At 50.1% G+C, this 27,989-nt stretch overlaps 1 protein-coding gene across 1 annotated transcript in view; it reads left to right on the top strand.

Annotated features, from left to right (window-relative positions):
• Positions 1–351: 351 nt before the first annotated feature.
• PRDM2 (PR/SET domain 2) overlaps positions 352–27,989 on the top strand; it is a 124,849-nt gene continuing 97,211 nt past the window's right edge. The window contains 2 exon segments of the mRNA XM_062190465.1: positions 352–386; positions 17,219–17,292. Of these exon segments, the coding sequence (XP_062046449.1) occupies positions 17,284–17,292 (9 nt within the window). The 5' untranslated portion in view covers positions 352–386; positions 17,219–17,283.

The following is a 27,989-nucleotide window of genomic DNA, read 5'->3' on the forward strand; positions in this document are numbered from 1 at the left end:
TTTGTTTACCCCACGGACACTTGCCGGCCCCCTCTCCACGCGCCGGGGGCCCCCGCGTGACCCGGAGACCCGCCGCGCTCCCAGCAGCGGCGCCCGCGGGGGCGGCGGCGCGCGGTCCGGCCCGTCAGGCCCCGGCGGCGCCTCGGGGGCGACCGGCGCGGGAGGCCGCGGGCCCCGGGCCTGGGAAGGCCGGCGGGCGGGCGGGCCGGGGGCGCCGAGGCGCGGCCCGCGAGCCCGGGGTCCCGCAGCCCCGCAGGCCGCGGCCTCCCGCGCCGCCCGACGTCACTTCCGACCGGAGCCATGATGGCGGCGGCGCGGCCGCGGGCGCCGGGGCGGGCGGAGCGGCGGCCCTCGGCGCTCTGAGGCGCGGGGCGCGGCGGGCGCAGGTGAGACGCGGCGGGGAGAGCGGGGCGGCCTCGGGGCCGGCGCCGGGCCGCGGGCGCCTGCCTGGGCGGCGGCGGGGAGGACGCGCCGGGCACCGGGCGCCGCAGGGCCGGGCGCGCCCCCTCGGGGGACCCAGGCGTCCGGGCGCGGGAACGTGGCGCGGGGGGCCCGGAGGCGGCCTGGCGGGCGGCTGTGGGCCGGGGTCCCTCCCCGGGGGTCCCCGCGGCCAAGTTCGGGGTTCGCTTTGTGGCGGCGGGGCCGCCCCGGACCGCACGTGGGCTCGGGCCGCCGCAGGTGTCAAGCCGCCGCGCTGTTTTCTTTCTTTTTTTTTTTTTTTTGCGGTCCCGCCGAGCGCGTCCCGCACCTCTGCCTCCCTGACTGGTTTTGTGTCTGGCGTCTTTGTGTTCCCTAAATAGTTTGTGTGTGTCTGTGTGTGTGTGTGGGGGGGACCTGGAGATCGTGTCCCTCGCTGTCCCCGTGCACCTGCGGCCGGGGTGGGTGTGACAGACCCGTGCTTCTCCACTGGTTGCACCCCGATAGCCAGCGGGGAGCCAGTTTTTGATGGTGGCCAGTGAGATAGGGAGTGGACCTGAGGGCCGGTGCGATTCCCAGCCCTCGCAGTTCCTGGGCTCCACGCGGGAAGGGCCCGCGCGCGGGCGTGCAGCCCTGAGCTCCGGGATCAGCCCCACGGGGAGCCCGAGCCCCCAGGCCGCTTCCCCGCGCTGCTGGGAGGAATCTCCACGGCCGCCCGCCGAGGTCACGGTGAGGCTCACGCCGGCCCCTCGCTTTGCCTTGTGGGGTTGCATTGAGGTTTGGGGTTTATTTGAGACCCCAGTGCCTTCTGCTGGATCTTCGGATCCCTTTAGTCAAAGTGATTGTCCCCGCAAACGTCATTGTCCCCAGGAGGCTACTGGAATGTGTCTTTAAGTTTTTGTGTAGTCCAGGTTTATTGTTGAACGCGACCACAGGGTTTCACCACCAACAGGACCTTGTAGCCATTCTGCCTAGCCAAGCGCACACTGGGCTTTGCTGTGGCCGCTTCTGTCCGTAGCAGAAGAAAAATGGTGAGGTTCTTTTTTTTTTTTCATAACAACAAGATGGGAAATTTAGGTAGGAATATTAAGGAGGAGGAACGAAGACACATAGTTGATTCTCACATGTACCCAGCTGCCTGGCCACTCTGTCCGGGCTTCCTTACATACACATTTATTTGGCCGAATTCTCTCCTGTGCAGAATCACTATTTAGCCTCGACCTTACGAGATCATTAACCCCTCACTCCTGTCAGGCTCCGGCAACTGAGTCCAAAATTCATAGTAGGAACTGATTCTCGTTTACATTTTCTGTCATTCAGGGCTCTTTTTAAAATCTTTTTTGGTTTGATTTAAATAAGTTAGTACATTTTAAGTGCTCAGAAAAGTGCCAGGCACTTAATCATAGGGCCCAATACATGTATGCTTTGTTCATTTTAGAAGTGGTTTCTTTATGTGAAAAGTTGGTGTGTATATATATATATATATATTTTTTTTTTTTCATTTCACGGGCAGTGCCTGAAGCAGTTCCATATAAATTAGTGATAATGTGCTCATTCTGAACATATGAAATGTAACAAATTGGGATTCTCACTATAGAAGAGTTGTGGAGTAGAGGCAGGCAGACCCTTCATTGTTAGCACATCGGTCCCAGCCCCCTCTCCCAGGGTGCCTGTGTGCCTTTCTTCACTCACCCATGTATTTGTTTAGAGGATGTATTCACATCTATATATCTAATCCCTTTTGTACAGGGTTGAGACCTTCCTGTGCATACTGTTGGTAATCTGTCCTCCCTTCCAGTGTTCGGGGCGTGTGTCTGTGTCGCTCACTCTTCTTCAATATGGGCAGGGGCCATCATTTATCAGCCAATTCCATATGGATCTGTGAGGTTTCCAGACCCTGAGGTTTTCTTTATGTTATGATGCATTTGGAATTGTTTTCTGTAGTGGACTTTTAAGTTCTGTAATCCTAAGACACAGGAAAAATGTCAATTCTGCTGTTTAAGTTCTAAATATGTATTTTTCTTGCCAATGTAGTGGTAAGAAATAACTCGATTTCCGCCCAGTGTCAGCTCCTTTCTCCTCAGCCAGGTCTATGCAGTTATGTGCACGGATCTGCACACGTACTCTTTTGATGATTATTTTACGTTAGATGTTTATTTATTCATGGAACGGGGTCTTTAAGGTGCCGGTCTCTCTGCAGGTTCCGGCTGTGATTACAAACCTTTTAAGTCCTGTTAAATCGTAGACTTTCCGGGCTGGAAAGCACCATGGGTTATTCACGGTCTTCATGGCTTCCGACTAGCCTTTCGTGTTATCTGTAGTGCCCATGCCGGAAAAGAAAACCCAAACTGGGCCTCCACTAGGAGACCCCGCAGTAGGGAGTGACTGAGGAGCAGGTGGACGGTTGAGGGGCGTGGCGGTGGTGGCTTCAGGGAGTGCAGATGCCGGGGACCGTCGCTGATGGTCATTATGCCATCACTGTGGTGTGCGTCCAGGGTGTCCTGGCGGTGTCCTGCTTGCTGCTGCCCGCCAAGCATTTGCTTCGAGGCCTGGGGCCGAGTGCTCACGCTGTCCTTGGGGAATTCCAAGTTTATAGGCAGAGCTGGAGAAGTTCCGCTTGAGCGCTGGGAAGCTGTGGGCTCCTGTGGCCCCGAGAGTGACGCCCAGCTTCCGTGGCAGCACTGTGGGCATTCGGGCCGAGCGCCTCTCCGGCACGTGGCAAGGCGCTTAGCCACAGCCCTGCACCCCCCAGATGCCGGTGGCACCTCCCGCAGTGTGACAACCGGGGAAGTCTCTAGACGTTGCCAAATGCCCCATTGCAAAATGGCTGCTGCGTTACAGGAGGGAGGCTCCTCTGATTGGCGGGTACATCACTGGCACCGTTGACCGACCGTCCTGAAGTCAGAAACTGTAAGAGTGAGACTGGAGTGCGGGACTTGGATCGCAGAGTCTGCAGCCGACTCTGCTCTGTCCACGTCCCCTCCTGCCTTGGCATCCTTTTGTGGCAACAGAGAAAGCGGCGTGAGGGACCCTAGAGATTATGAAGTTCTCACGACACAAGATCAGCACTCCCAGTATGCAGATTAAATTATTATGAAATTTAAATAAATTTGCATAGAGTTGACGCATGGTGAATCGTGTAAGCATGTGGTCCATTATGCTGAGTAGCACAGAAACAACTGTCTTTTCTCTCAGAAAATGGGGCTTGGTTGAAGCAGCCCCCTGAAGATTGATGGCAGAAGCCAGACTGCGGTTTTCTAAAAATCCTTTTTTTTTTTTTTAAGCAACCAGTTTAGGGTTATGCACAGAAGTGATGCATTTATGTTGAGGATAGAAGGCTTACTTTTGAAGTGCTTACCTAACTTTAAGTCATTGTAATTTAAAGATAGCTTGTTGATCTTTCTAGAAAATATGTGTCCTCAGTACAAGCTTTCCCTGCAGGGAGAAAGTATAAGTCGCTGCCTCTTTGTAAGTATAGATCGTATAGATTAAACTTCGCTGATGGCGTAAGTAATCTTTCGTCAGAATGTACTGATAAATAAAGCACAGGAAGAGACGTGCTGTGGGAGCCCAGCGTCTCTGCATCACCTCCCTGGAATGAGTGTGTGTGCCGTTGCAATAGTCTCCCTTCTCGGCCCCACCCCTGCCTCCCCGAGGCATGACTTAGGAGTTATTGCTTGCAGTAAATCTAGTTCATTTGCACAGTGAAATATGCTTATAATATTTTTCTCGGCACTCGGTAGTATTTACTCCCACAGTCTTGGCTCATGTCATACCTGCGCTGGGTTTTCATTTACTAGTCCTTTGGAGCATGCAGTAAAGAAAGTTCCACTGGGTACTGAGATATTTTCCAGCTCTTTGGTGAAAAGAATATTTTGTAGCTCTTGCAATAAGTCAGATGTCAAAGAGCTGAATTCCTGGTCTGAAATATGTACGGCGAAGTGCAGCGGGTAGCTTGGTCACCGTGGGCAGCCTGTCTGGAAATGGGCAGCACCCGCTGGTTCACACGTGCTGGTCCGTGGTTCTGTTAAACTCTGCTGGGACAGTTCTGTGGTGTTTTCAGCTAACTTTAATGATGCCACCCAAATTGGCAAAATCTCCAGAAGTGTCAGGAGAGTCAGCAAACACTTCAGTGCGAATCCTGTGCGGTCCCAAGACCTTCCCGAGACGATGTCACTGAAGCGTCATCTGGGGTATCAGTGTAAGAGGGAAGCCCCACGTGTTCTCCCTCTGTGAGGCTCATTTTAGGAACTTTGCAGTAATCTGAAAGCCCTGGTTTTAACGTGCGCCTGGAAGGGGGTGTTTTCAGGCTTCTTGGGATAAATATATTCCTTACTTGTAGCTCCCACCACTTGTTAGGGACATGGCACAGGGCAGCTCACCTGTGTTGGGTGCCCAGTGCTCGCTGAGAGAAGCCCTCGGTGACTCACAGAACCCTGGGGCAGTGGCTGGGCGGCCCAGAATGGCCAGGCACAGATCCAGCCCAGGGACCCACCTGGTCTGACTGTTTGGGAGTGGATGGACCGCTTCTTCCTCTCTGTGAAGTGGGGATAAGGTTGCTTCTCTTTCCCTGGGATGATTTGAGGTGAATAAAGATTATGGGAGCAGGGGCCCTGGCGAAGCTGGTTAAGCCACTGCCTACAACACCGTACCTTCGAGTCCCGGCTGCTGCCCTCAGGAGGCAGTGGAAGATGGCCCAAGAGGTCGGGTCCCTGTTACTCATGTGGGAGACCTGGATGGAGCTCCTGGCTCCTGGCTTCAGCCTGACCCAGCCTGGCTGTTGTGGCCATTTTGGGAGAGAACCAGCAGGTGGAAGATCTCCCCCCCCCCCCCCCCCCCCATAATTCTGCCTTTCAAATAAATAAATAAGTGAATAAATAAATCTTTACCATTTGAAATACTTGAGGTTTTTGAACCACCCCTTACATGTTGCTGATAACAATACCACAGCCTGGGTGAATTATGAAGAAAGGGGTTGATTTGGGCTCAAGGTTCTGAAGGTCAGAGGTCGAGGGGCCGGATGTGCGGATGGCCTCTTGCTGGCAGGCTCCGTCCCGCCACATGCATATGTGTGTCGTCCAGTCTGCTCTTGTAAAGCCCCCAGGGTTCTGTCGTGAACCCTCCCCACCCCCACCACTGACCTTATCTAACCCTGCTCACCTCCAGACACGCAGTTGGATCAAGTTTCTACTCTCTTGATAGCACTATAGAGCTCAAATCCAACGTGAGTTTCCCAGCCATAGCAGCTTTTCAGGACCATGAATAGCATCTTTCGTACGTCTCCCAGTGAGCCTGGGAGATAACGTGGCTCACTTCTTACTGAGGGACATCCCGGTCACTGAACATGGTGGGGGTGAGGGTGACCTTCTCGCCCCTTCCGTGCCTTCCCAGTGCCAAGCCCTGCGTCTTCTACTCCTCTCTCTGGGTACTCTCCCCTCGGCAGTGTCCTTGCAGCTCGCCATCGTTAACCTGACGTCCTGTCTGGGGCCTGTGCTTCTGATGTAGCGTCTGCGGCATGCCTGGCCTCTGAACGGGACTGCCCACGTTCTCCTTGGGTTCCGTCCCTGTTCCTGCTGCGCTCTCTCTAGCATCGCCCGGCAGCTCTTGTGCAGCCCTGGCCTCAGTGCTGGGCTCCCCTCACCCTCTCCTTTACCTGCAGCGCACCACTCAGCTAACCCGTCCTCCACCGCTCGGCTAACACGTCCTCCCTTGTTGGTGCCCGCCGCGGTTTTTGTTTGCTTTCAGCTGTTGCCCGCAGTTCCAATCCTAACTGCCGTTACCCTGGATTCTCAACTGGCTTGCCTGCCCCGAGTCTCCAGCTGCCCACCCCTCTCACCTCCTGGCTCTTTCCTGGCAGTGGTGAAAGGTATTAGACTAGACTTTGCTTATGCTGCCTCTTCAGCCAGAAAATCCCCGGGGCCCATCGCAGGCGCCAACGCTGCCTTCCTGATGGGCAGTCCTGCACCGGCTTCCTCCTGCAGGTGTCGTGAGCTCTGCTTTTCAGGAATTCCTCTTCCGCTGTCCTCTGCAGACTGCCAGGCTTTGGCAGTGGGTCAAGGGATGTAGTAATAACCCCTTAGCAACATCTGGGGAGCCCTGTCCCTAAGTCGGGCTTGGCCATCAGCTGGAACTCAGAGCACCTGGAACTGGCCCCGTGTATCCTTACTGGAGTTGCACTAGTAGGCAAGCTTTGGGAGAGTCTGTTTTCTTTCTCTTTCTTTCTTCCTTTCTTTCTCTCTCTTTCTCTCTCTCTATCTCTCTCCCTTTCTCCCTTTCTCTCTCCCCTTCTCTCTCCCTTTCTTTCTTGGCAGAGTTAGAGAGACAGAGAGAAAGGTCTTCCTTCCATTGGTTCACCCCCCAAATGGCTGCTATGGCCGGTGCCCTGCACTGATCCGAAGGCAGGAGGCAGGTGCTTCCTCCTGGTCTCCCATGCGGGTGCAGGGCCCAAGCACTTGGGCCATCCTCCACTGCCTTCCCGGGCCACAGCAGAGAGCTGGACTGGAAGAGGAGCAACCAGGACTAGAACCCCGGGGTGCTGGCAACACTGGCGGAGGATTAGCCTAGTGAGCTGCGGCGCTGGCCCGGGAGAGTCTGTTTTCTTATCACAGAGTGCTTAGACATCTTGAAACAAGAAGTACTAATGATTTTTTTTGAGGAACTGTACTTTTCCTTTAAAAGAATAATAACTCTTATATGGAGCAAGGCTTCTTAAACCCTTTAACAACTGTAACTCTCCCTCCCCCCCTTCTCTCTCTCTCTCTCGCACACACACACACATACACACACACATACACATACACACTGGTCTGTAGACATTAGACATTGCTATTGTTTTAAAATTGTCTTGGGAATAGAAGTAGTTACCTATTTAGGTGATAAACACCCGGCCTCAGATTATTTAAAGTAGAAGGGCTGTTGTTCCCTGTCAGGATAAAATGAAACCTTAGTGAGATCTTGGGGGAAGACCTGTGGAACCTGTATGATGTCAGTGTGCCTGGCCCCTCTCTGGAACAGTAGAGTTGCACCCAACCGGGGTTATAGTTCTTGGTGTTCCTCTGTGAATTCAGGAAGCCTCCCTATGGCGTACATGAGTTTACAGGGAAGGTGGGCTTACGTGTGTATCTCTTGTGTAAGAGAAACCAAGAGACCCAGGCAGCCACTTGTAAGATGGTCGTGTTAGTGCTTAGTGTCTTTATGTGAGAAGTGAGTGCTTGGGTGTCAGGTGTTATGCCATGCTCTTGTAGCTTTCCTTTACATTTTAAGAAATGCCAGATGTTTTGCAGGGTTTCTGAAAATCTGAACTTTAAAGATTTATTTATTCATTTTGAAAATCAGAGTTGTAGCGAGAGAGAATCTTCATCTGCTGGTTTTTCACTCCCCAGATGGCCACAATGGCCAGCACTGGGCCAGGCTGAAGCCAGGAGCCAGGAGCTTCATCTGGGTCTCCCGTGTGAGTGACAGGGGCCCAAACACTTGGACCATCTTCTGCTGTTTTTCCCAGGCTATGAGCAGGGAGCTGGATTGGAAGTGGAACAGTGAGGACATGAGCCAGTTCCCTCATGGGATGCTGGCATTGCAGGCAGTGGCTCTACCTGCATTGCTGGCCCCCCCCCCCCATTTTTTTAAGATTTATTTATTTAAAAGAGTTACAGAGGGGAGAGAGAGAGGAGAGAGAGAGAGAGAGAGAGTTCTGTTTACTGGTTCACTCTCCAAGTGGCCCCAATGACTGGGGCTGGGCCTGGCTGAAGCCAGGGGCCAGGAGCTTCATCTAGGTCTCCCAGGTGGGTGCAGGGGCCCAAGGACTTTGATCATCTTCTGCTGGTTTCCCAGGTGCATTAGCAGGGAGCTGATTCAGAAGTGGAGCAACCGGGACTCAAACCGGCAGCCGTGTGGGATGGCAGTGACACTGTGTTACAGGGAAAACAGCGACAAAGAAAAGTGGCTCCAGTTCTTGTCACACATAGAAGAGGAATTTCCATGTGGACAAGGCAGTGAGCAAAGCAAGGTTTATTTAAGTCAGAAACCGCCTGCTGCGGCGGCAAGGAGCTGGGCTCCGAGAGAGAAAGACCCAGGAAATCTGAACTTTAAAGGTTGAATCACAAGAGCAGCATCTGCGGTGGCGGCCGCTGTGGGAGGGCAGCAGCTCTCGGGAGTTGACGGAGGATTCGTTTTGGTTTGGACATGGTGAGATGCACCACGTGATGTCTTGCTTTAGACATACTGAGGCGGAAGCTTGGCATTTGAGTGTTAGTAAAGAACTGACGTACGTTTTCTTCTATGAAAATGTAAAGTTTTAGTGCCTCTGACGTAGGGGAAACGTTAGAAAGAAGCATCTTTTCATCAGTACTTCACTTTCAGTGCTGTTCTGCAGAATACACAGTCAGCGCTGGTTCACCGGCGCGTTTCCTGGAGGCCGGGAGCTGCAGTGAGGACTGGACTCTTCCCAGCTCCCCGCAGAGAGCAGAACCCAGCCTCCACCTTCTCATGCCGATTTCCGCATCTGTATTTTTTGGCAATTAGTCTTGAAAATAAGGGGAGGAAATTAGCTTTTTCATTCGAGGGTGTTTTGATTGACAGAATTGCCTTGTTCAGTAGACTGAGTGATTCTTCTGTGTTTTGAACCATGGGGAGGAATATCCTGCTACAGGGAGAGGTGTGATTTGTTTTAGTTTCTTGAGAGAAACTAGGAATTATTAATTATGACATCAGAGGGAATTACTAAAGCCCTCAACAATGCCTGAGATTTGTGAAGTAAAAAATTACATATTCTATGAAATATGACACACGTGCATAAATTAATCAAAAGAATTTAAGGGAGGGCCCAGCGCTGTGGCATAGTGGGTAAAGCCGCCGCCTGCCGTGCCAACGTCCCATATGGGGACGGTTCAAGTCCCAGCTGTTCCACTTCCGATCCAGCTCTCTGCTATGGCCTCGGAAAGCAGTAGAAGATGGCCCAAGTCCTTGGGCCCCTGCACCCACGTGGGAGACCCAGAAGAAGCTCCTGGCTCCTGGCTCCGGATTGGTGCAGTTCCAGCCATTGCAGCCAACTGGGGAGTGAACCCGTGGATGGAAGACCTCTCTCTCCCTCCCTCCCTCTCCCTCTCCCTCTCCCTCTCCCTCCCTCTCCCTCTCCCTCTCCCTCTCCCTCTCCCTCTCCCTCTCCCTCGCCCTCTCCCCCTCCCCCTCCCCCACCCCCTCCCTCTCCCTTTCTCCCTCTCCCTCTCCTTCTCTCCCTCTCCCTCTCTCTGTGTAACTCTGACTTTCAAATAAATAAATCTTTTAGAAAAAGAAGAAGGGAGAGCGTATGTTAAGTACGAGCTGTCTGTAGCATCAGCCGGGCCAGTGACGGGAATTCAGCAGTCGCTACACAGCGGCACATTGGTTTCTGAGCTAGTTGTTTAGTGTCATGCTTGGAGCCGTGTTTTTGAAAAGTTTACCTTTCATCTTTTTTTTTTTTAAGGTAAAAGAGGAGATAGTCTGGGATTGAAAAGCCCCTGGAGCGCCACAATCCGCATGCAGATGTAATAGTGCTGTCCTAGCGTGCCAGCAGGTCTCTTGTGACATGTCTGTGGTGGAGTTTGGCTGCCGCGGGTTCCTTGGAGCTGCAGGGCTGTTGACTTCAGAGCTCTGTACCTTCCCGTGTTGCAGACAGAAGCTCCCATCAGTCCTGGTTTCTCAGGGGAGCTCTGCGTCCCCCAAGCCGCTGACAGCAGCAGCCCCTCTTGTGTTGTCAGCCTGGTAGCCAGGAACCATCGTCAGTTTCAGAGTCTGCCACCTGGAGTAGACTGGCGAAATGGCCACTTCCTTCCTTAGGCTTGTGCCAAGGCAGTCTCTGCTCCGTGCATTTGGGGAATCAGGAACTGTGGTGTGCCGGGCCTCATTCATGGGAGAAACCACTGGTTTGTCTGTGACTGTGCCATTGCTTGTATGTCTCCTGCTGGGTTTGGAGGTGGGGAGGTTCCTCTGTGTTCTCTCTTCCTGCCTCCCGGCCTTGGGGAGACGTTCTTTCCAGGGCTGAGAACCGCAAATGCTTTTAAGAAAGAACCCACACCCTCTGATTCAGCAGTTCGCCAATCCTCGCTGGGTTTCCGGTCTCCCTCCTGGTCTCCCTTTCCACGCACACACAGTCTCCTTGTTCTAAACACGATGGACGCATCAGGTTTGATTTTTCTTTAGTAATGCAGTCTGTGTTTTCAGGGGAGCTAGGGGTTGTCACTGTGGAGCTAGATGCTGATGCTTGTGGGCTTGTATTATTTCAGGAAAGGAGAATCAATGCGTTTTCATCGAGCAGATTCAGCGTCAGCGCTTGTGCGTAATCTCACAAGTGGGTGCTGCACGTTTTCATATTGATTTTCTGGAAGATGGTAATTGGGTGCTTCCACTGTTTTGTTAGGAATTATGAGTGGTAGTTTTCTATGACAATGAGTGTATTAATAATGATTGTAAATTAATAGAAATTACTTTTGAAAAGTTGCATAGTTCAGATATTTTTATTTTTCTAGAAGTTTCCGGATTGCAGCAATCTGTGTTAGGCACTGCAGATCTACTTTGGGAAAAGCGTAATCATCTCCATTTGCTACCATGATACTTATTTTCTCTGAGAGCGACTTTAGGTGCTGATTAGTTTTCGAATATTTTTCTTGTGTTTGCCATAAACTTTTCCAAGACACCCTTTTGCAAAATGGCATTTAAAATTTTTCTTGCATCTAGTCTATGTTTTATTGCATTTTTGGGCTTCTAAATTTGGATGGACCATGCTCGTTCCATTACTTACTTCTGTTTTACTTTTAGTTCATGAATTTCCCGAGTCTTCAAAGTTACATAAGTTTCTTCTGATTTTTGGTGTTAAAATGGAATTTTCTTTGTAATTTAGGAAAATAACAATTATTGTAATATCAGTGACCTCTAAGTAACTATTGCAAAGTTAGTTCCTTTTCAAATAGCCCCCAAATATCTAAAGAATAATTACAAAATGTATGTTATCCTAAAGAATAATTATAAAATAATATCAGTGACTTACAGGTGAATTGCAAATCAAACCAAATCCACGTTTTTCCAGTTCCGCATTTTCCTGCCCAGTCCGACACTAATCTTAACAAGTCTGCTGCTCCTTCTCCCGGGCCTTGCACACAGCTTTGTGGGTTTTGCAAGTCTGAAAGGGCAGCCGTGAGGACCATTTCACCCGCATCGTGCGTGTTATGTGAAGGCTGCTGCATGAGCGTCTTTGGATTAATCCGCTGTTTCGGAGGATTGGTGCTGGCGATGGGCCTGGTCTGCCCCAGAGAGGTGTTCTCGGGCTCCGGACCTGTGTCAGATGGCTGCAGCTTTATATCACTGAGGTGGTCCTGACACTTGACCGGACCAGTATTTGAATAAAGACACTGGTCACTTTATTGTTGCTATGTGGACAGTGACCATTTATAATCAGACCATCTTTATGATATTAACAAGTCACATAGTTTAAAAAAGATTTATTTATTTGGAAGGCAGAGTGACAGAGAGAAGAAAGAGATGTTGGTTCAGCTGGTCCATCCTCCAGGTGACTGTAACAGCCGGAGCTGGGCCAGGCTGAAGCCAGGAGCCAGGAACGGCATCTGGGTCTCCCTTGTGGAGCGTCTTCTCTTGTCTTCCCAGGTGCATTCGCAAGGAGGCAGAGCAGCCAGGACTTGATGTGGGATGTGGGCAGTCTGACGTGGGATGCCCGTGTTACCCTCTGTACCACCGAGTCAGCCCCTAGAAGTCACGTGTTTGTGAGGATGATTTGTTCCAGAACTTCAGAGTAGTCGCTTGAAAACTTAACTGCATGCATATTATTAAAGTTGTAGAGATTTAAAATATGATACTTGAAAGAGTTCATAGAAAAATAGAATTAAAAGTTAAGTTGATTTTCCCGGGAACTTTTGAAGTACCGTCATGGCGATCAGCTCATAGTGCTAAAACGTTGCATGCTCTGACTTTATGGATCTGGCTAACGTACCTTAGAGTCTCCTTCCAGGACTGATAACCGTCGACAAGGAGGAATAGGAAGGAGACGTAAGATGGAGTCAAGGGACACTGTAGAAGGAAATGTGTAGGTTTCTTCAGGCATGGAAATTCAGCAAACTAAGGCATAAGCCAGGGTCAGAGATGTCCTAGGGCTGTGAAGATTTTCAGTATCTACCACTGGATACCGTTAGGAAACCCAAGCCCCTTGACTGTTGAGCATTTCTCAGGAAAGCGTTTGATGGGGTTGTCGAGGTCAGCGATGCTCATAGGACAGCTCTCTGCCTCTGTCCTGATGGGCTGGCAGTTCAGTCTCTCCCGTTTGACCGTCACCTGGCAGTCAAGCTGGGTGTGAAAGCAGTGCAGCGGAAGCCAGCCCTGAGTGTGGCTGCCCCCGAGTCTCCAGGAATTTCTTCAGCCCCTTTCGGAGTCTGGGACTGCTTCAACAGGCCGGCCACGTCGGAGCTGGTCGCAGGGCTGTGCAGAGGTGCTCAGCTGGGCGTGCGCTGGCAATGTGCAGAGGTGTTTTTGATTGTGCAAATGGTTGGAGGCGCTGATTACTCAGGACAGCCTCGCCCAAGAGGACTTGCCCAGTACAGGATGCTGTGGTCCTCTGCCGAGACTGCCCCAGGCTCGCTTCTTTTTCTTCTTCTTTTTTAAAAAAGATTTATTTATTTATTTGATAGGCGGAGATACAGAGAGGCAGAGGCAGAGGCAGAGAGAGAGGTCTTCCATCTGCTGTTTCACTCCCCAAATGGCTGCAGTGGCCGGAGCTGGGCCGATCCCAAGCCAGAAGCCTGGAGCTTCTTTCGGCTCTCTGACGTGGGTATGGGGCCCCCAGGACTTGGTCCGTCCTCTGCTGTGTTCCCAGGCACATTAGCAGGGAGCTGGATTGGAAATGGAGCAGCCAGGACTCGAACTGGTACCCATATGGGATGCAGGCGGTGGCCCTACCCATCATGCCGCAGCGCCGGCCTCAAGCTTCTGCTAATACCCCTTGTTAGCATAGTTTAATAAAGAATTTAATTTAAAAAGTATCATTTGAGGGGTATTCATTTGGCGCAGAGGTCACGCTGTCTCGGCTCCCACAGTGGAGTGCCAGTGCCTGGCTTTGAGTCCTGGCTCTGTTCCTGACTCCAGCTTCCTGCTAACACACACCACCAGCGGTGCTGGTGGCTCAAGTACTTGGGTCCCTGCCAGCTCATGTGGGAAACCTGAACTGAGTGCCTGATTCCTGTCTTGGGCCTGGCCCAGCCATCGCTGTTGCGGGCATTTGGGGAATCTGATGAACCAGTGGATGGGAGATCTCCGTGTGTCTTTCTCTGCCTTTCAAATAAATTTTTTTTTTTTTTTAAATTTCTTAGGGAAGGAAGATCAGAGCCCTAGGATGGGCTGCTGGTTAGGGGTGAGGTGAGGAGGGAAGAGAGGAGTTAGCCATGGCACCGAGCTCTTTGTCGTAAGGGCTGGGGGCGCTGAGAGGCTGCCTTCTTCCCATCTACTTTTCATCTGGACTCCCCTCTTTATTTAACACTTTTCTCCTTACTTTTTCCTCATCCTTTGTAGTTGCCGGCTCACAGGCTCAATTCAAGCAGCTGTGCCATCCCCACATGTGATGCTGGATAACCAGACTAGCACGGCGCTTATGGCGTCTCGGTCTTTATGATCGCTGGAGTCTCAGCTTCTTCATTAGACAAACGATAACGCAGTGTGGATGATTACATGGCTGATAACCTTCGGGGGCGTTCTGCACTATCTGTGCACTCCTCGTCTCTCTCCAGAGAGAAGAAGGATCTTTCTTACAAGCTTCACTTTATGCTTTAGGGTGGGGGCGGGGGCGGGGCCCTTCTCTCTTCCTGGTTGCTACAAACCAGACCCTCGGTTTTCCTCTCCCCCTTGACTCCCACCGGTGATATTAAGAACACAGATCTGACATTGGCCTCTCCAATGATATTTTAGAGATGTTTGGAATACAGACAGGGAGATCTTCCATCCACTGGTTCACTCCCTGGCGTCCCCCTTGCTGGCCTTGACACACGTGTCTTCTTTCAGCCCACTCTGAGCCGGCTGTTGGATCTGCAGGCGTGGAGACAGAGAGGAGCTGGTGATCCTGACCTCCTGCCTGGCCCCTCTTCCCTTTCTTGGAAGCACGTTCATTTTCTGACCGACTCCACGGCTCACTTACCTATTGTTCATTGTGGGTCTTCTCCTCCCCCAGGGGCCAGGCCACTGCCAGGAACCAAGATCCGCCCATGGTAGGTGCTCCAGGGGAAGAGGGGTAAAAAGTTGGCGAGGGGAACACTGGGTCTAGGTCACGGAAGGAAGTAAGCGATTTAAGATCCTGAAACTACATTGTTGTCGTCTTGTCCTTGGGCAAGATGAATAGTCCAGAACTGGCGACAAGGCAGAAAGCAGGTTAGCAGTGGCCTGGCACTGGGGACGGGGAGCGGAGGGGGTGAGGAAGGAGTGGGGAGGGAGTGCTGAGGGGGACCAGGTTTCTCGTTGTGATGAGACTCTTCTAAAATTAATGGTGGTGACGGCTACACAAATCTGTGAATGTGTACTCATTATAATGAGTCAACTGTATGATATATCAGTATCTCAATAAAGCTGTTAAGATACAAAGAACCCACAAAAACAAAAATGATGAACTGTGGTTAAGAGGCAAAAGCAGAAGCCCAAATCGTGCGGCCTCGGCGGAGTGGTCTTGCCGTTGGTTGAGGATGCTAAGGCTTACCTTGGTGAAGATGACCGGGGCTAATTCCTGTGAGGGCGGCCTAGTGCCCTGGACCTTAGAGGAGACTTTGCAACTAAGAGTCACAATGACACTGCCTCTGACGGCCCCCTTGGGAGGGGAACACAAAGCTAGGAGATGGTGCCCTTCATTGATGTGTTGCGTTTACTGCAAACTTTTATTCTTTTCCTCAGATGTTAATAAATCCAGCTGTAAAAGCTTAGTGAGAGGACAGCTGAACCCTAACCTCTCATTCACCAGGGGCACAGGTGTCACAGAGACCAACCAGAGGGAACTGGTGGCTGCTGGTCGTTACAGAGGGGTTGGGCTGCACATCTTAGGGGACACCTGCTTTATCACTAGTTTATACCCAAAGATTCATCTTTTTTAAACAAAATTTTTTGTATTTTTTTAAAAGATTTATTTATTTATTTCCAAGTCAGAGTTACACACAGAGAGGAGAGGCAGAGAGAGAGAGAGAGGGAGGTCTTCCATCCGCTGGTTCACCCCCTAGTTGGCCGCAATGGCCAGAGCTGTGCTGATCTGAAGCCAGGAGCCAGGAGCTTCTTCCAAGTCTCTCACACGGGTGCAGGGGCCCAAGGACTTGGGCCGCCTTCCACTGCTTTCCCAGGCCATAGCAGAGAGCTGGATCGGAAGTGGAGCAGCTGGGATTCTAACTGGCGCCCATATGGGATGCCAGCACTTCAGGCCAGGGCGTTAACCCGTTGTGCCACAGTGCCGGCCCCCAAAGGTTCATTTTTAATGTAACAACCTTACATCTCATGCAGAAGAGCTGAATATGTTTACCATGTGATGCATACCAAGGAAGGCAGTGCTAAATATGTGTGAGACACAGTTGTCTGATGTTTTATTCACCTAGTGTTTGCCTACTAAGGGTTTGGGTTGGTTTGGCAAGCACTGGGCTCTCTAACAAGATGTGGTATATGGTATATGGAATACAGTTTCCTGTGCCGGTTTTGAATAAATAGTTCAGGTGGCCAGGCCCTGACTTTACTGTAGTGCCTTTGCTTGTTAAAAGTGATCGGGTGAGTGTTTAAATAGCTCAAGAAAAGGGAAGAAAAAAACACCCAACAGCCCTCGATAAAGGAACTGGAATCAAAGGAAAGAGTACTGTTGTTTATGATGGGTGGGCAGTGTGTTCTCCGGAATGAAGACTGCCATTCGATTATGCGTTTCTTGAGTTATTAACAATTAGAGCATTAAGTTGGAATGTTTTTCAGCAGAGTCTTGTGGGCAAGGAAGCAAAGCAGGAGCAAGCGAGGAGAGTGCAGCCTGCAGGTGTGTGTGTGTCCTCGGCTGGGGGCATAGGCTGTCACAGGGAAAGTTCTCCTGAAACTGGAGTGGTTCTCATACTTCGGGAATGACACCACATAACTCAGGTGGAGGTTGCCGAATGCGCCGTCCTTACAAGGACATGGCGTAGAAACAAGTTTGTCGTATGTGTGTGCAACCAGGATTTTTGTCTTCTCATTATTTCCCTGTACTGGAAATATATTGAACACAAAATTGTAAGCAATAAGTGTAGCTCTTTGCAAGGCTCTTTTGTTAAGCCGTTTGCATTTTACTGTGAGGTTTTTGTTCTGTTCTTTAAGGAGAACTGCCTGTGGGCAGTGTTAGTAAGTCTACCTTTCTACTCTAGGAACTTGAAAACCAGTGTAATGGAATGGGGTCCAGCTGGCGTTTGCATTCAGCACTTGCAGATAAACAAAAAGTATGGATGTCCGAGAAGGACACACACTGTGTAAGAAGTTATTCAGCAGTGCCTTGTGTTTCTGGCTATTAACAAAACTAATTTATTTCTTCTTAGCAATGATGCAATTCCAAAGCAAAAATTTGATGTCATTTTAATGAGTGTGGAGGACACACACAGTGGAGCCCTAGTAAGGATTCCTAAGAAATCTATTTATTGCAGATAGTAAATCCGAGAGGTAAACTGTCAGCACAGATTGATCTGTCCTGGAGTTGCGTTATGAATGCCCTTGGAGCAAGCCCTAGGGTTCTGTGTGTGGTTTTAAATTGTAAATTTGTAGGCAGGTACATATTACAATTGTCTGTTTTTCTTTTTAGGGCTCATGTAATCAAAGAAGTTTCTTTGTTGTGTGTATCTTTACAGAACACAACAGGAATTGAAAATGAATCAGGTGAGTTTACAATAAGAATTTATACAAATACATGACCTCGATGCCAGTGGCTCTCGGTGTGTAGAAGGCAGTAACACACACATTCCTTCCTCCCAGTGTTCCGCTTTTGTGTCCTAGCGTCACGTCTGAGTTCACTGCTTTCATGGCGTGCGTGCATCTGTTCGTGGAGTGGAGTGTGTGTGGCCTTGGGGTGGGCGGTGGATCTGTGGACCCCGAGTGCAGCTCTCATTCCTGGGGATTTTAGTTCAGACTGTTTTTCACCTCTCCCCGTCACTCTCTAGTGCCAGTGTGTCTTGTTTTGTTTTGTTTCTGTGTGTTTGAAGTTTATTTTGAAGTTTCATTTTTAATACTCTTTATTTTGTAATTATCCATTGGTTGGAAAAGGAAGAATGAGAGTTATTTTTAGAAATCATAATGATCAAAGGGGAAATGTTAAGCATTTTTTTCCTTGAAAAACTTGTTCATAGAATAAAAACAAGAGGGTAGGTGTGAAATGTAAGCTGTATTTCTCTTTACAGGAGGGTGTGGGGTTCCCTGGAGAGGAAACTACTCTGCAGTGGGTACTTGGTAGCCTTGAGGGGGTTCTGATAAGGAGAAGCAGTTATGTGGATGTAGTAGATTCATACTTGCTGCCTTCCATGTTTTTTTCACTTGAGGTTTATTGAAATTTATGGGTATCAGAAACGTTTTCTTCTTAAAATCTTCATAAACATTTTTTTGTTTAAAGCCTAAAAATGTGAAGCATGTGATTTTTTTTTTTCATCCTTAACTTGAAATGCTCAGACTTGAAGACATTTTGCAACTCAACTCTCATTAGCTGAAGTTGTGGATGCCTTCTTATCATCTGTTGGTCTTCCCAACCAGGGATCCTAAGTCCATTTTCACTATGTGGCCAAGTTTAATAAATTCAGTCCTGCGTTGCACTGAGAGATGTGAAATTTTTGGTGTGAATTCTTTTGATTTCTTTTCATTGCTTTCTTTATCAGGGATATGTTTATTTTAACGCAGCGGACCATACATCATAAAAAACGAGTCTGGTGAACACATGGGCCACGTGGTTTCTATTACTTTAAGACTTGTAGATTTGCTGACGTGCTTTTGAAGGCAAATTATTTTTTCAAATGGTGCTGAGGGGGAGGGACGAGAGAACAGAGTGGATTGTCACAGTCATCGTCCATCAAAGTTCAGGGCACATATATGTCATAGATGTCATTTATCTTCCTGTTCTAAGGTTGATTCTTGATGTGAGCCTGGTCACCTACGGGAGCAAGCCCTTCTCCTGCCTGGGGGCTGTTAGAGCCCTGCCTCTGGGTCAGCAGGAACTTACAAGTGGAGTCTAAATATTGACTCTGTGCTTGTTATTCGTGGCTCAGCAATCATTGACCGAGGTGCCTACAGCGCTCACCTCGGCTCCGTGCTGCCTTAATTCCTACGCTGCACTGGGCCGGTGATGTTTCTGATGTGTTTAGACTTGCCCAACACTCACCCTTCGGCTTCAGTATTTCATTTCTATCACACCGACGTCTATCTACAAAAAGTGTGCGTGCCATTCGGAAGAGTTGTAGCGATTGCTCTGCCTTTTTTTTTTTTTTTTTTTGGCTCTTTCACAGTTTCATTTTGCTTTTGACAAGTGTTAATATTAGATCCATAGAGGACTGCCTTTGATGCTAAAAGCCAAATTTCAGTGGGAGAGTGGCCTCTTATGTGTCTAATGGTTAGCACATTTCTGATTTGGGTACATTAAAATGGTCTGGGAGTAATGAAACTTTTATTCGGATTATAAAAATTGTCCACTTTTTATGAGTAAAATGTTCAGCATTTTTAGTTACATTTCATTGCTTGAAAAATAGGAGAGTCTTTCAACCAGTTCATGGAGAGTATATATTATGAGAAAACTATGCATGGATTTTAGAATTTTTTTACACCAAAATAAATTTCATTTCATTTCTTCACAGACTTTTTGAAGTACTACTTGCATTATTTGTGTGCTGTTTATACTTGATTATTAACTCACACCATGAAGCCTGTCAGCTTTTTTTTGACAGTCACCCCAGTAGTTTTCAGAAGTTAAGAATTTTTCAGGATAGTGTATGGTTTTCCCTCTTGTATTTAGTCCTTTCATTTTTAGCCAGTGAAAATGGGCAATAAATGCCTTGAAAACTTCAAAATAGCACTCTCCAGACATTCTGATAAAAAGAATGTTTGAACCTGAACAAGACTGACTTATAATTAAAATCCAAATGGTTACTTTAGTGTTGGTGCGTTCTCTCTAAGAGCCGAGTGCATTGCTGCCCTGAGGTCTGTCTGTCGTGCTGGACGTGGTCTCCGAGGCAATAGCGGGGAGCTGTTCTCTCGCTTTTTTTCTTTTTAAGATTTTATTTATTTATTTGGAAGAGTTACCAAGAGAGGGAGAAACAGAGAGAGATCTTTAACTCACTGGTTCACTCCCCAGATGGCCGCAATGAGCAGGGCTGGCCAGGCTGAAGCCAGGAGCCAGGAGCCTCTTCCAGGTCTCCCACTTACATGGGTGCAGGGGCCTGAACACTCGGGCCATCTGCTGCTGCTTTTCCCAGCCATTAGCAGGGAGCTGGATCAGAAGTAGAAGAGCCGGGACCCAAACTGGTGCCCGTACAGGATGTGGGCGTCACGGACAGCTCTGTTCCTTGTGTGCACCTGCAGGAGAGCTAGGGACTGAGCAGTTCCTTTAGGGGGTGGTGGAGCGCCCAGGGCCTGCATACTCGGAGGATGACTGTGGAGGTGGTCCGAGTTGTCACGCTCAGACATGTCCTTCCTAGTGTGGTAGTCAGGTCTTCCCTCTGAGCCCAGCCCTGGGGCTCCAGGAAGCCCCCAGACCTCGTGTTTTGTTTTTCTTCTTTCTGCTCTTTATCAACACTCATCTCTTTCTTCGTATCCCTTCCTCTGTCTGTGTAGAGTCTGCTTGCTTTGCGCGCGAGTCCCTTCCTTCCGAGGCTACTCCTGGTTAGGGGCTGGAGGGACGCTGACCGTACCTCCCTTCCCCCATTGCCCTCTCTCCGCCGTCAGATCATGACTAGCTTTTTCTTGCTTTTCTAATCTTCCACACTGTCACAACACTTAACTTTGAGGTGTTCTACTGCTTTCCTTCTCATTTGTGTAGATATTTTTTCCCTGGGAAATCTGTACCTGTGACTCTCAGTTATTTAGAATGCTGTATTTTATAGGCTATCCAAGGCCAGCTAACTTGCATGAAACAAATAGGTTCAGCCTAGCTTAGAGTTTAATATTCCTTGTTACGTGCTGAGTGCCAGGCAACCTGTTCAGCATGGTGCATGCATCCTCTTTTTTTTTTTTTTTTTTTTTTTAAGATTTATTTATTTATTCGAAAGTCAGAGTTACACAGAGAGAGGAGAGGCAGAGAAAGAGCGAAGTCTTCCATCCGAAGCCAGGAGCCAGGAGCCTCCTCCAGGGCTCCCACGCGGGTGCAGGGGCCCAAGGACTTGGGCCATCCTCTACTGCTTTCCCAGGCCACAGCAGAGAGCTAGATTGGAAGTGGAGCAGCTGGATCTTGAACCAGCGCCCATATGGGATGCTGGCACTTCGGGCCAGGGCGTTAATCCACTGCGCCGCAGCGCCGGCCCCCATACGTCCTCTTAAATCAGTCTTTGTAACCACTCTGTGAAGCAGAAGCCTGACTCATTTTGTGCATCTGGGCATCAGGGCCTAAACAGGGGCTGTGGCTTGTCCGTGATCACAGTAAGTGAACGAGCTCTGGGTCAAACCCAGGCCCGTGGGATTCCATGCTTATTACGGCCGTGCCAGTCAGGGCGAGCTGGCTTACGCAGAACTAACGTGTAACTCCAGGGTCTCAGTGGCTTAACATAGCAGCTGTTTATTTATTTATTTTTAAAGATTTACTTATTTGGAAGGCAGAATGACAGTGAGAGACAGAGATAACTTCCATCTGCTGATTCACACCCCAGATGGCCCCAATGGCCAGGGCTGGGCCTAGCTGAAGCCAAGAGCCTTGATATCTGGGTCTGCCATGTGGATGCAGGGACCTGAGTACTCAGACCATCTTCCACTGTTTTCCCAGGTGCATTAGCAGGGAGCTGGATTGGAAGTGGCGCAGCTGGGACTCAAACCACCACTCACAGGGGATGCTGGCATCTCAGGCAGTGGCTTTACTTGCTGTGCCACAACATGGCCCCAGCAGTTTGTTTCTTGTTCTTTCTGCACATCTAGTGAGGATCTGTGGGCCCTGCTGATGTAGTCATTCAAAAACCAAGCTTGGTGGAGGCTTTGCCTCAATACCTGACACTTCTGCTTGTATATAATTGTATATAATTATATGTAATTAGTCACATGGGCACCTGCAACTTAAAACTTGGATCAGGGAACAGTGCTGTCCCATCAGGGGCCTGGGACAGAGGAAAACTCTGATATTTGGGGATGTCTCTAATGACTTGCACAACTGCCTTGATTCCTGATTATTGAGTCACGCTTAGATTAGATTTTTTTGAAGAATCTTTTCATAACTGTAGTTTTGTTCATATCTGTAATTTTCTGTCAGTCTAGTGGGTTTTGGCTACAGGATGTCTGCATCCAGATCAGTGGTCTGTGTTGCTGTGGTTAACCAGTAGCAAAGCAATTTAACCTCCAAAGCTTTTATTTATTTATTTATTTGACAGGCAGAGTGGACAGTGAGAGAGACAGAGAGAAAGGTCTTCCTTTTGCCATTGGTTCACCCTCCAATGGCCGCTGTGGCCGGCGTGCTGATCCGAGGCCAGGAGCCAGGTGCTTCCTCCTGGTCTCCCATGCGGGTGCAGGGCCCAAGCACTTGGGCCATCCTCCACTGCACTCCCGGGCCACAGCAGAGAGCTGGACTGGAAGAGGGGCAACCGAGACAGAATCTGGTGCCCCGACCAGGACTAGAACCCGGTTTTATTTATTTATTTTTTAAGATTTATTTATTTTCAAAGTCAGAGTTACAGAGAGAGAGATAGAGAGAGACACAGAGAGAGGTCTTCCTTCTGCTGGTTCACTCCCCAGAAGGCCGCAATGGCCAGTGCTGGGCCAGGCTGAAGCCGGGAGCCAGGAGCTTCATATGGATCTTCTACACGTGTGGCAGGGGCCAAAACATTTGGGCCATCTTCCTCTGCTTTTCCTAGGCCATTAGCAGGGAGCTGCATCAGAAGTGGAGCAGCTGGGATACGAACCGATGCCCGTATGGGATGCTGGTGTTGCGGGTGGCAGCTTTACCCGCTGTGCTGCAAAGCTGGTCCCCCAAGCTTGTTTTAGAGACCAGTGAGTAACAAAAGCAGATTTGAATCCCCGAGAACTGTGGGCAGGCTCTGCGAACTCACAGTTCTCGCCCTCACCCTCAGCCTGTATCCCCTCGGCGTGCCGTCCGAGCTGCCCTGAGTTAGGCTGATAGGGCTCTGCGGCTCACTGCTTGTGGAGGAAGACAGTTCAAAGTCAGGAGGACAGGTAACTTCCCACAGTGGACGGGGCTGTCAGGTGTTCCTGAAGCCAGGTCCTGTGCTGAGCAGGGGCGGTGAGGGTGGCTGGAGTGTCCCCTGGGTCCCATGGTCAGAGAAGCCTGTGCTGAGGAGGGGGTCAGGAACAGAACCAAGACTTAGGTTAGAAATCAGGCATATGTCCGATCTGGGACCAGGAAACTAGACAGTGAATACACAGGGTGATGCAGAGGCCCCGCGGTGAGAATGAGCTTAGTGGTCAAGGATCAGAGAGAAGCCAGGGCCGGCATCCTGACCCTGTCAGGCACTACGGCACAAGACTGATGTGTGTAGGCCTCATGGGCCAGGGGCCGTGTCTGACGCTGAGTGCACGGGGGCCGCTGCAGGTGGCACAGTCTGTTGTTAGAGTGCCACTGTCCCAGTGTCCCAGTGTCCCAGTGTCCCAGTCCCAGGGCTGGAAGAGGCAGGAGCGTGCTCTCTGCCTGCCACCATACCGAGGGCCTTTCTTCAGCCGGCTGACTTCATGGGCCTGCTGGCTTTTGGAAAGAGGGAGGTCTTTTGTGTTTCAGAACCAGTTTGACTGCTGCTCTTTTCCAAGGTGTGTGTCAGATTTTCTTGTTCTGTGTTCCTGTTTATTGTTACTGCAGTCCTACTCACTCCTTGACCGAATACAATGTAACGCTGTTTCAGTATGCTGAGGCTTGTTTGATTCCCCCGTTGTCTGACTTAGACTAGAAGCAGAAGAGTTGTCCGTAGACGTTTAGGGGACTTTAATGCTCTAGGGATCTTCCACGTCTCTTGCTGGTCACAGGTATGTCGGTGGTTAATAATACTCTATACAGGGGCTGGTGCTGTGCTGCAGTGGGTTAAATCCCTGGCCTGAGACGCCGGCACCCCCGTAGGGGTGCCGGTTCTGGTCCCAGCTGCTCCTCTTCCCATCCAGCTCTCTGCTGTGGCCTGGGATGGCAGTGGAGGATGCCAAGTCCTTGGGCCCCTGCACATCCACGTGGGAGACCTGAAAGAGGCTCCTGGCTTCAGATTGGTGCAGCTCCGGCCATTGCAGCCATCTGGGGAGTGAGCCAGTGGATGGAAGACCTCTCTCTGTAACTCTGTCTGTAACTCTTTACCTCTCCCTGTAACTCTGTCTTTCAAATAAATAAGATAAAGCTGTAAAAAAAAAAATACTCTATTCATACAACAGACACCTTGGTGTGAATATTGAGCAACACTGAATCCCATCTCTGCTGTTACTTTCTAGTGTTACCTCTGATCGAGCCCATATTTAAGAATCCAGCTGCTTTAATTAAGTAGATTAAAGCTGTTATAATTTCTTATTTTCTGGGTGAAGTACTGAAAAGGAGTCTCTTATAACAGTTTAAATGAAATAGCAGTAAAACTTGCAAATAATTGTATTTAAAAAAAAAGCTAGTGTGCATTGCCTATGTCAGATGGTATATTCAGCCGAGTGCCACCAGTGCCAGCATTCTGCTGTGCATGGAGTGCCCTTGCTAGGTGCAGAGGACAGGGTGTAGGGGGTGGACACAGGGGCTGCAGGGAGGGAGCAGAACTGCGTGGGGGCAGTTCCATGGGCTTCCTGAGGATCAGGGTAGGCCCTGGCCGGGAGGCAGAGGGAGAGGGGGGATCTTCGGGAGCTTTTGAGCAGAGGAATGTTTGTGTTAGCTAAAAAAAAGGTAAGAAAGTTTTTGTATTTTTTTTTTATTGTGTAGGTGGTTTTGTCCTTTATATTCTTGGAGTAGGTTTTTTAAAAATATTTATTTATTTATTTGAAAGTCAGAGTTACACAGAGAGAGAAGGAGAGGCAGAGAGAGGGGTCTTCCATCTGCTGGTTCACTCCCCAGTTGGCTACAATGGCCGGAGCTGAGCCAGCCAGGAGCCAGGAGCTTCTTCCGTGGGTGCAGGGGCCCAAGGTCCTGGGCCATCTTCTACTACTTTCCCAGGCCCTAGCAGAAAGCTGGATCAGAATTGGAGCAGCCGGGACTCAAACCAGCGCCCGTGTGGGATGCCAGCACTGCAGGTGGTGGCTTTACCTGCTACACCACAACGCTGGCCCCTTGGAGTAGTTTTTAAAAAATATTTTATTCAAAAATCATAGTGACTGGAATGGGGGGGGGGAGGGAGGAATAAAAAAGAGGGAAGGGGAGAGAGAGGGTCGGGGGAGAGATCTTCCATCTGCTGGTTCTCTCCCCAAATGGCTGCCGTGACCCTGTTGGTCCAGATGGAAGCCAGGATTCCAGAACTCCCTCCAGGCTTACGACGTGAGTGGCAGAAGCCCAAGCACACGGGCCGTCTTCCATTGCTTTCCCAGGTGCGTTAACAGGAAGTTGGATTGGAAGTCGACCAGTAGTGACCTCACACCGGTGTTCCTCTGGGATGTGGGTGTCACAGGCGATGGCTTAATTCACTGCACCACAGTGTTAACCCCTATTCTTGGAGCATTACAGTTTGATTTTTAACAAAGATGACAATATAAGATTTATTTACTTAGTTATTTGACTTCAAAAATCAACTCTGAGGTGTAATTTGTGTGTGAGAAAAGTAACTATTAAAATTTTTTTAAAATGTATTTTTATTTATTTGGTAAGTGGCAGAGAGACAGAAAGAGATAGTCTGACAGCGAGACTTCCCATCTGCCGATTCACTCCCCCAATGCCTGCGATAGCTGGGCCAGGGCCAGGCCAACGTCCGCAGTCTGGAACTCATCTGGGTGTCCCGTGTGGGTGGCAGGGACTCAAGGACTTGGGCCATTGCCTGCTGTGTCCAAGGGTAATTAGCGGGAGGCTGGAGTCTGAAGTGGAGCGGGGACTTGAACCCAGGCCTTTTGATAAGGGATGTGGATGTCCGAGTGGTGCCTTAACTACCCCATCCAACAGCTGCCCTAAATGGATGCATTGTAGGAGTACAGTTTGAGTTTGACGAATGTCTACACTTGTGTAATTGCCGCCATTGCTACATGGACATTTCTGTCATTCCTGGAAACCCCTTTCTGCACTCTGCCTTAGTCCTCGCTGCTGGTGGCCTGTCTGCCCCTGGAGGTTGGTTTTCCTGGTGTAGAGTTTCCTGGTGTGGAATCGTCTGGTACGTGCCCTGATGTGTAGGCACCGTGCCTTTGAGGCTCTCACGGGGCTGCGTGCTGTCGGTCACTCCTCTAGCAGAGGTGTCTGTGGGAGGCTGTCTGACCATCGCAATCCATCTGCTCACAGGCCTCACCTGGAAACGTGGCTTTCGCTCCCAGTTTCTATCTCCACACCTTTTTCCTAGGCCTAAAAATATATAAGTTTTAAAACATTTGTGTTTTGGCATGCTACTGATTTAGAATGTATTTTAAATAGATCATTGTGAGTACAAATTTGATTTTTTAGACTTTTTTTTAAAGGCTTCCAAGTAAGGTGATTCTCAATAAATAAGTGTATAGTTAGGAAATTAACATTGTGGATAAAGATGGCTCGTCAGTTTCAGTTTGACTCACGTATTCTATTAGACAAATTAGCAGTTTTGATAAAATCTGGGTATTGCGTTTCAGAATGAAAATATGTTATTTCTGAGGTCTGAGAAAAAAATCCACAAGTCAAGCAGCATTTCTCAGCTGGAAGGCGCTCCTGGCTGCGGGTAGACCTGTGGGTGGGCCTGCGGGTGGACCTGTGGGTGGGCCTGCGGGTGAGCCTGCGGAGTGGTTCCTGCGGGTGGACCTGTGTGTTGCAGAGGTCACAGGCCTTCAGCCATTGCTTTCCCTACTCTCAGGCTCCATATCCAGTTCTGGCCGGGCCTCTCCAGCTCTGTGACTGTGGGCAAGTCACTGACTTCATTTGTTTGTTTGTCTAAAAGGTGGAGTTGTAGGGAGAGAGAGGTAGGGAGAAAGAAGTCTGCTGGTTCACTCCCGAAATGGCTGCAACAGCCAGGACTAGGCCAGGCTCCAGGAACTCCATGTGGGTCTCCCACGTGGGTGGCAGGGACCCAAATACTTGGACCATTTTCTGCTGCTTCTCCAGGCACATGAGCAGTGAGCTGGATCAGAAGCAGAGCAGCCAGGACTAGAACCCGGGGTGCCGGCACCATAGGTGGAGGATTAGGTTTTAAAAAGTGTTTTGGGTTGGGGCTGGCGCCGTGGCTCACTTGGCTAATCCTCTGCCTGCGGTGCCAGCATCCCATATGGGCGCTGGGTTCTGGTCTCGGCTGTTCTTCTTCCAGGCCAGCTCTCTGCTGTGGCCCGGGAAGGCAGTGGAGGATGGCCCAAGTGCTCGGGCTCCTGCACCTGCATGGGAGACCAGGAGAAGCACCTGGCTCCTGGCTTCAGACTGGCGTAGCTCCGGCCGTGGCGGCCATTTGGGGGTGAACCAATGGAAAGAAGACCTTTCTCTCTGTCTCTCGCTGTCTAACTCTACCTGTCAAATAAATAAATAAAGTTTAAAAAAGAACGTGTTTTGGGCTAGATGCCTTTGTACAGAGCTTCCTCAAGGGGCACGGGTGGGGGTGGGATTGAATGTAGAGTAGACCAGAGCCAGGGGAGATCTCATCCCACGCTGTTGCCCGCTGCCAAGCCCTCCCGGGTTGCAGGCCTGGTGCTCTCCAGTATAGTAAGCTCTTTGCTCTGGCCTCCAGGTTCTGCAGGATCCAGCGCCAGCCGCTCTGCATTCGCTCCGGCTCACGTGGAGCCAGCTGCAGCGGTCCCCGCGCTCCTGCGCGTGCCGGCACTGCTGAGTCCTCTCAATCCAGGTCTGTGTGGCACTTCCTGAGCTGCTGCCGCCTGTCATCTTGTTTAGAACACGTGCCCTCCTTATCTCTCAGGTTATATTGTTGACCCCCCATGGGGACACACAGGCTCCCATGCCCGTCTGTGGCCGCAGCTGGCCAGAGCCTGCCTTTCGTCTTTGTTGCTGCTGTCTAAGAACCGTGTGGGCCTAGCGCATGCAGCGCCCCCTGCGTCCAGGATGGCTGGCTGTGGAGCTGGGGAGAGGGGTCCGTCCAAGGCGCGCTGCCGCCTTTGACTCTGTCACCCCCACCTCTGGGAGCCGCTGCCCCGCCTGCGGATGCTGCCTCTCTGGTGACTTCCAGGGCCCCTTTGCTGCTGCTTTCTTTGCGATTCCCTCTTGGATATGGTGGCCTGAGCACTCAGTTATTTTTTTAAAACTTTTATTTTTTTATTTGAAAATCAGAGTTGCACAGAGAGAGAAGGAGAGGCAGAGGCAGAGAGAGAGAGAGAGAGAGAGAGAGAGAGAGAGGTCT

This window comes from Lepus europaeus, chromosome 5 (genome assembly GCF_033115175.1).
Source record: "Lepus europaeus isolate LE1 chromosome 5, mLepTim1.pri, whole genome shotgun sequence".
Lineage (NCBI taxonomy): Eukaryota > Metazoa > Chordata > Mammalia > Lagomorpha > Leporidae > Lepus > Lepus europaeus.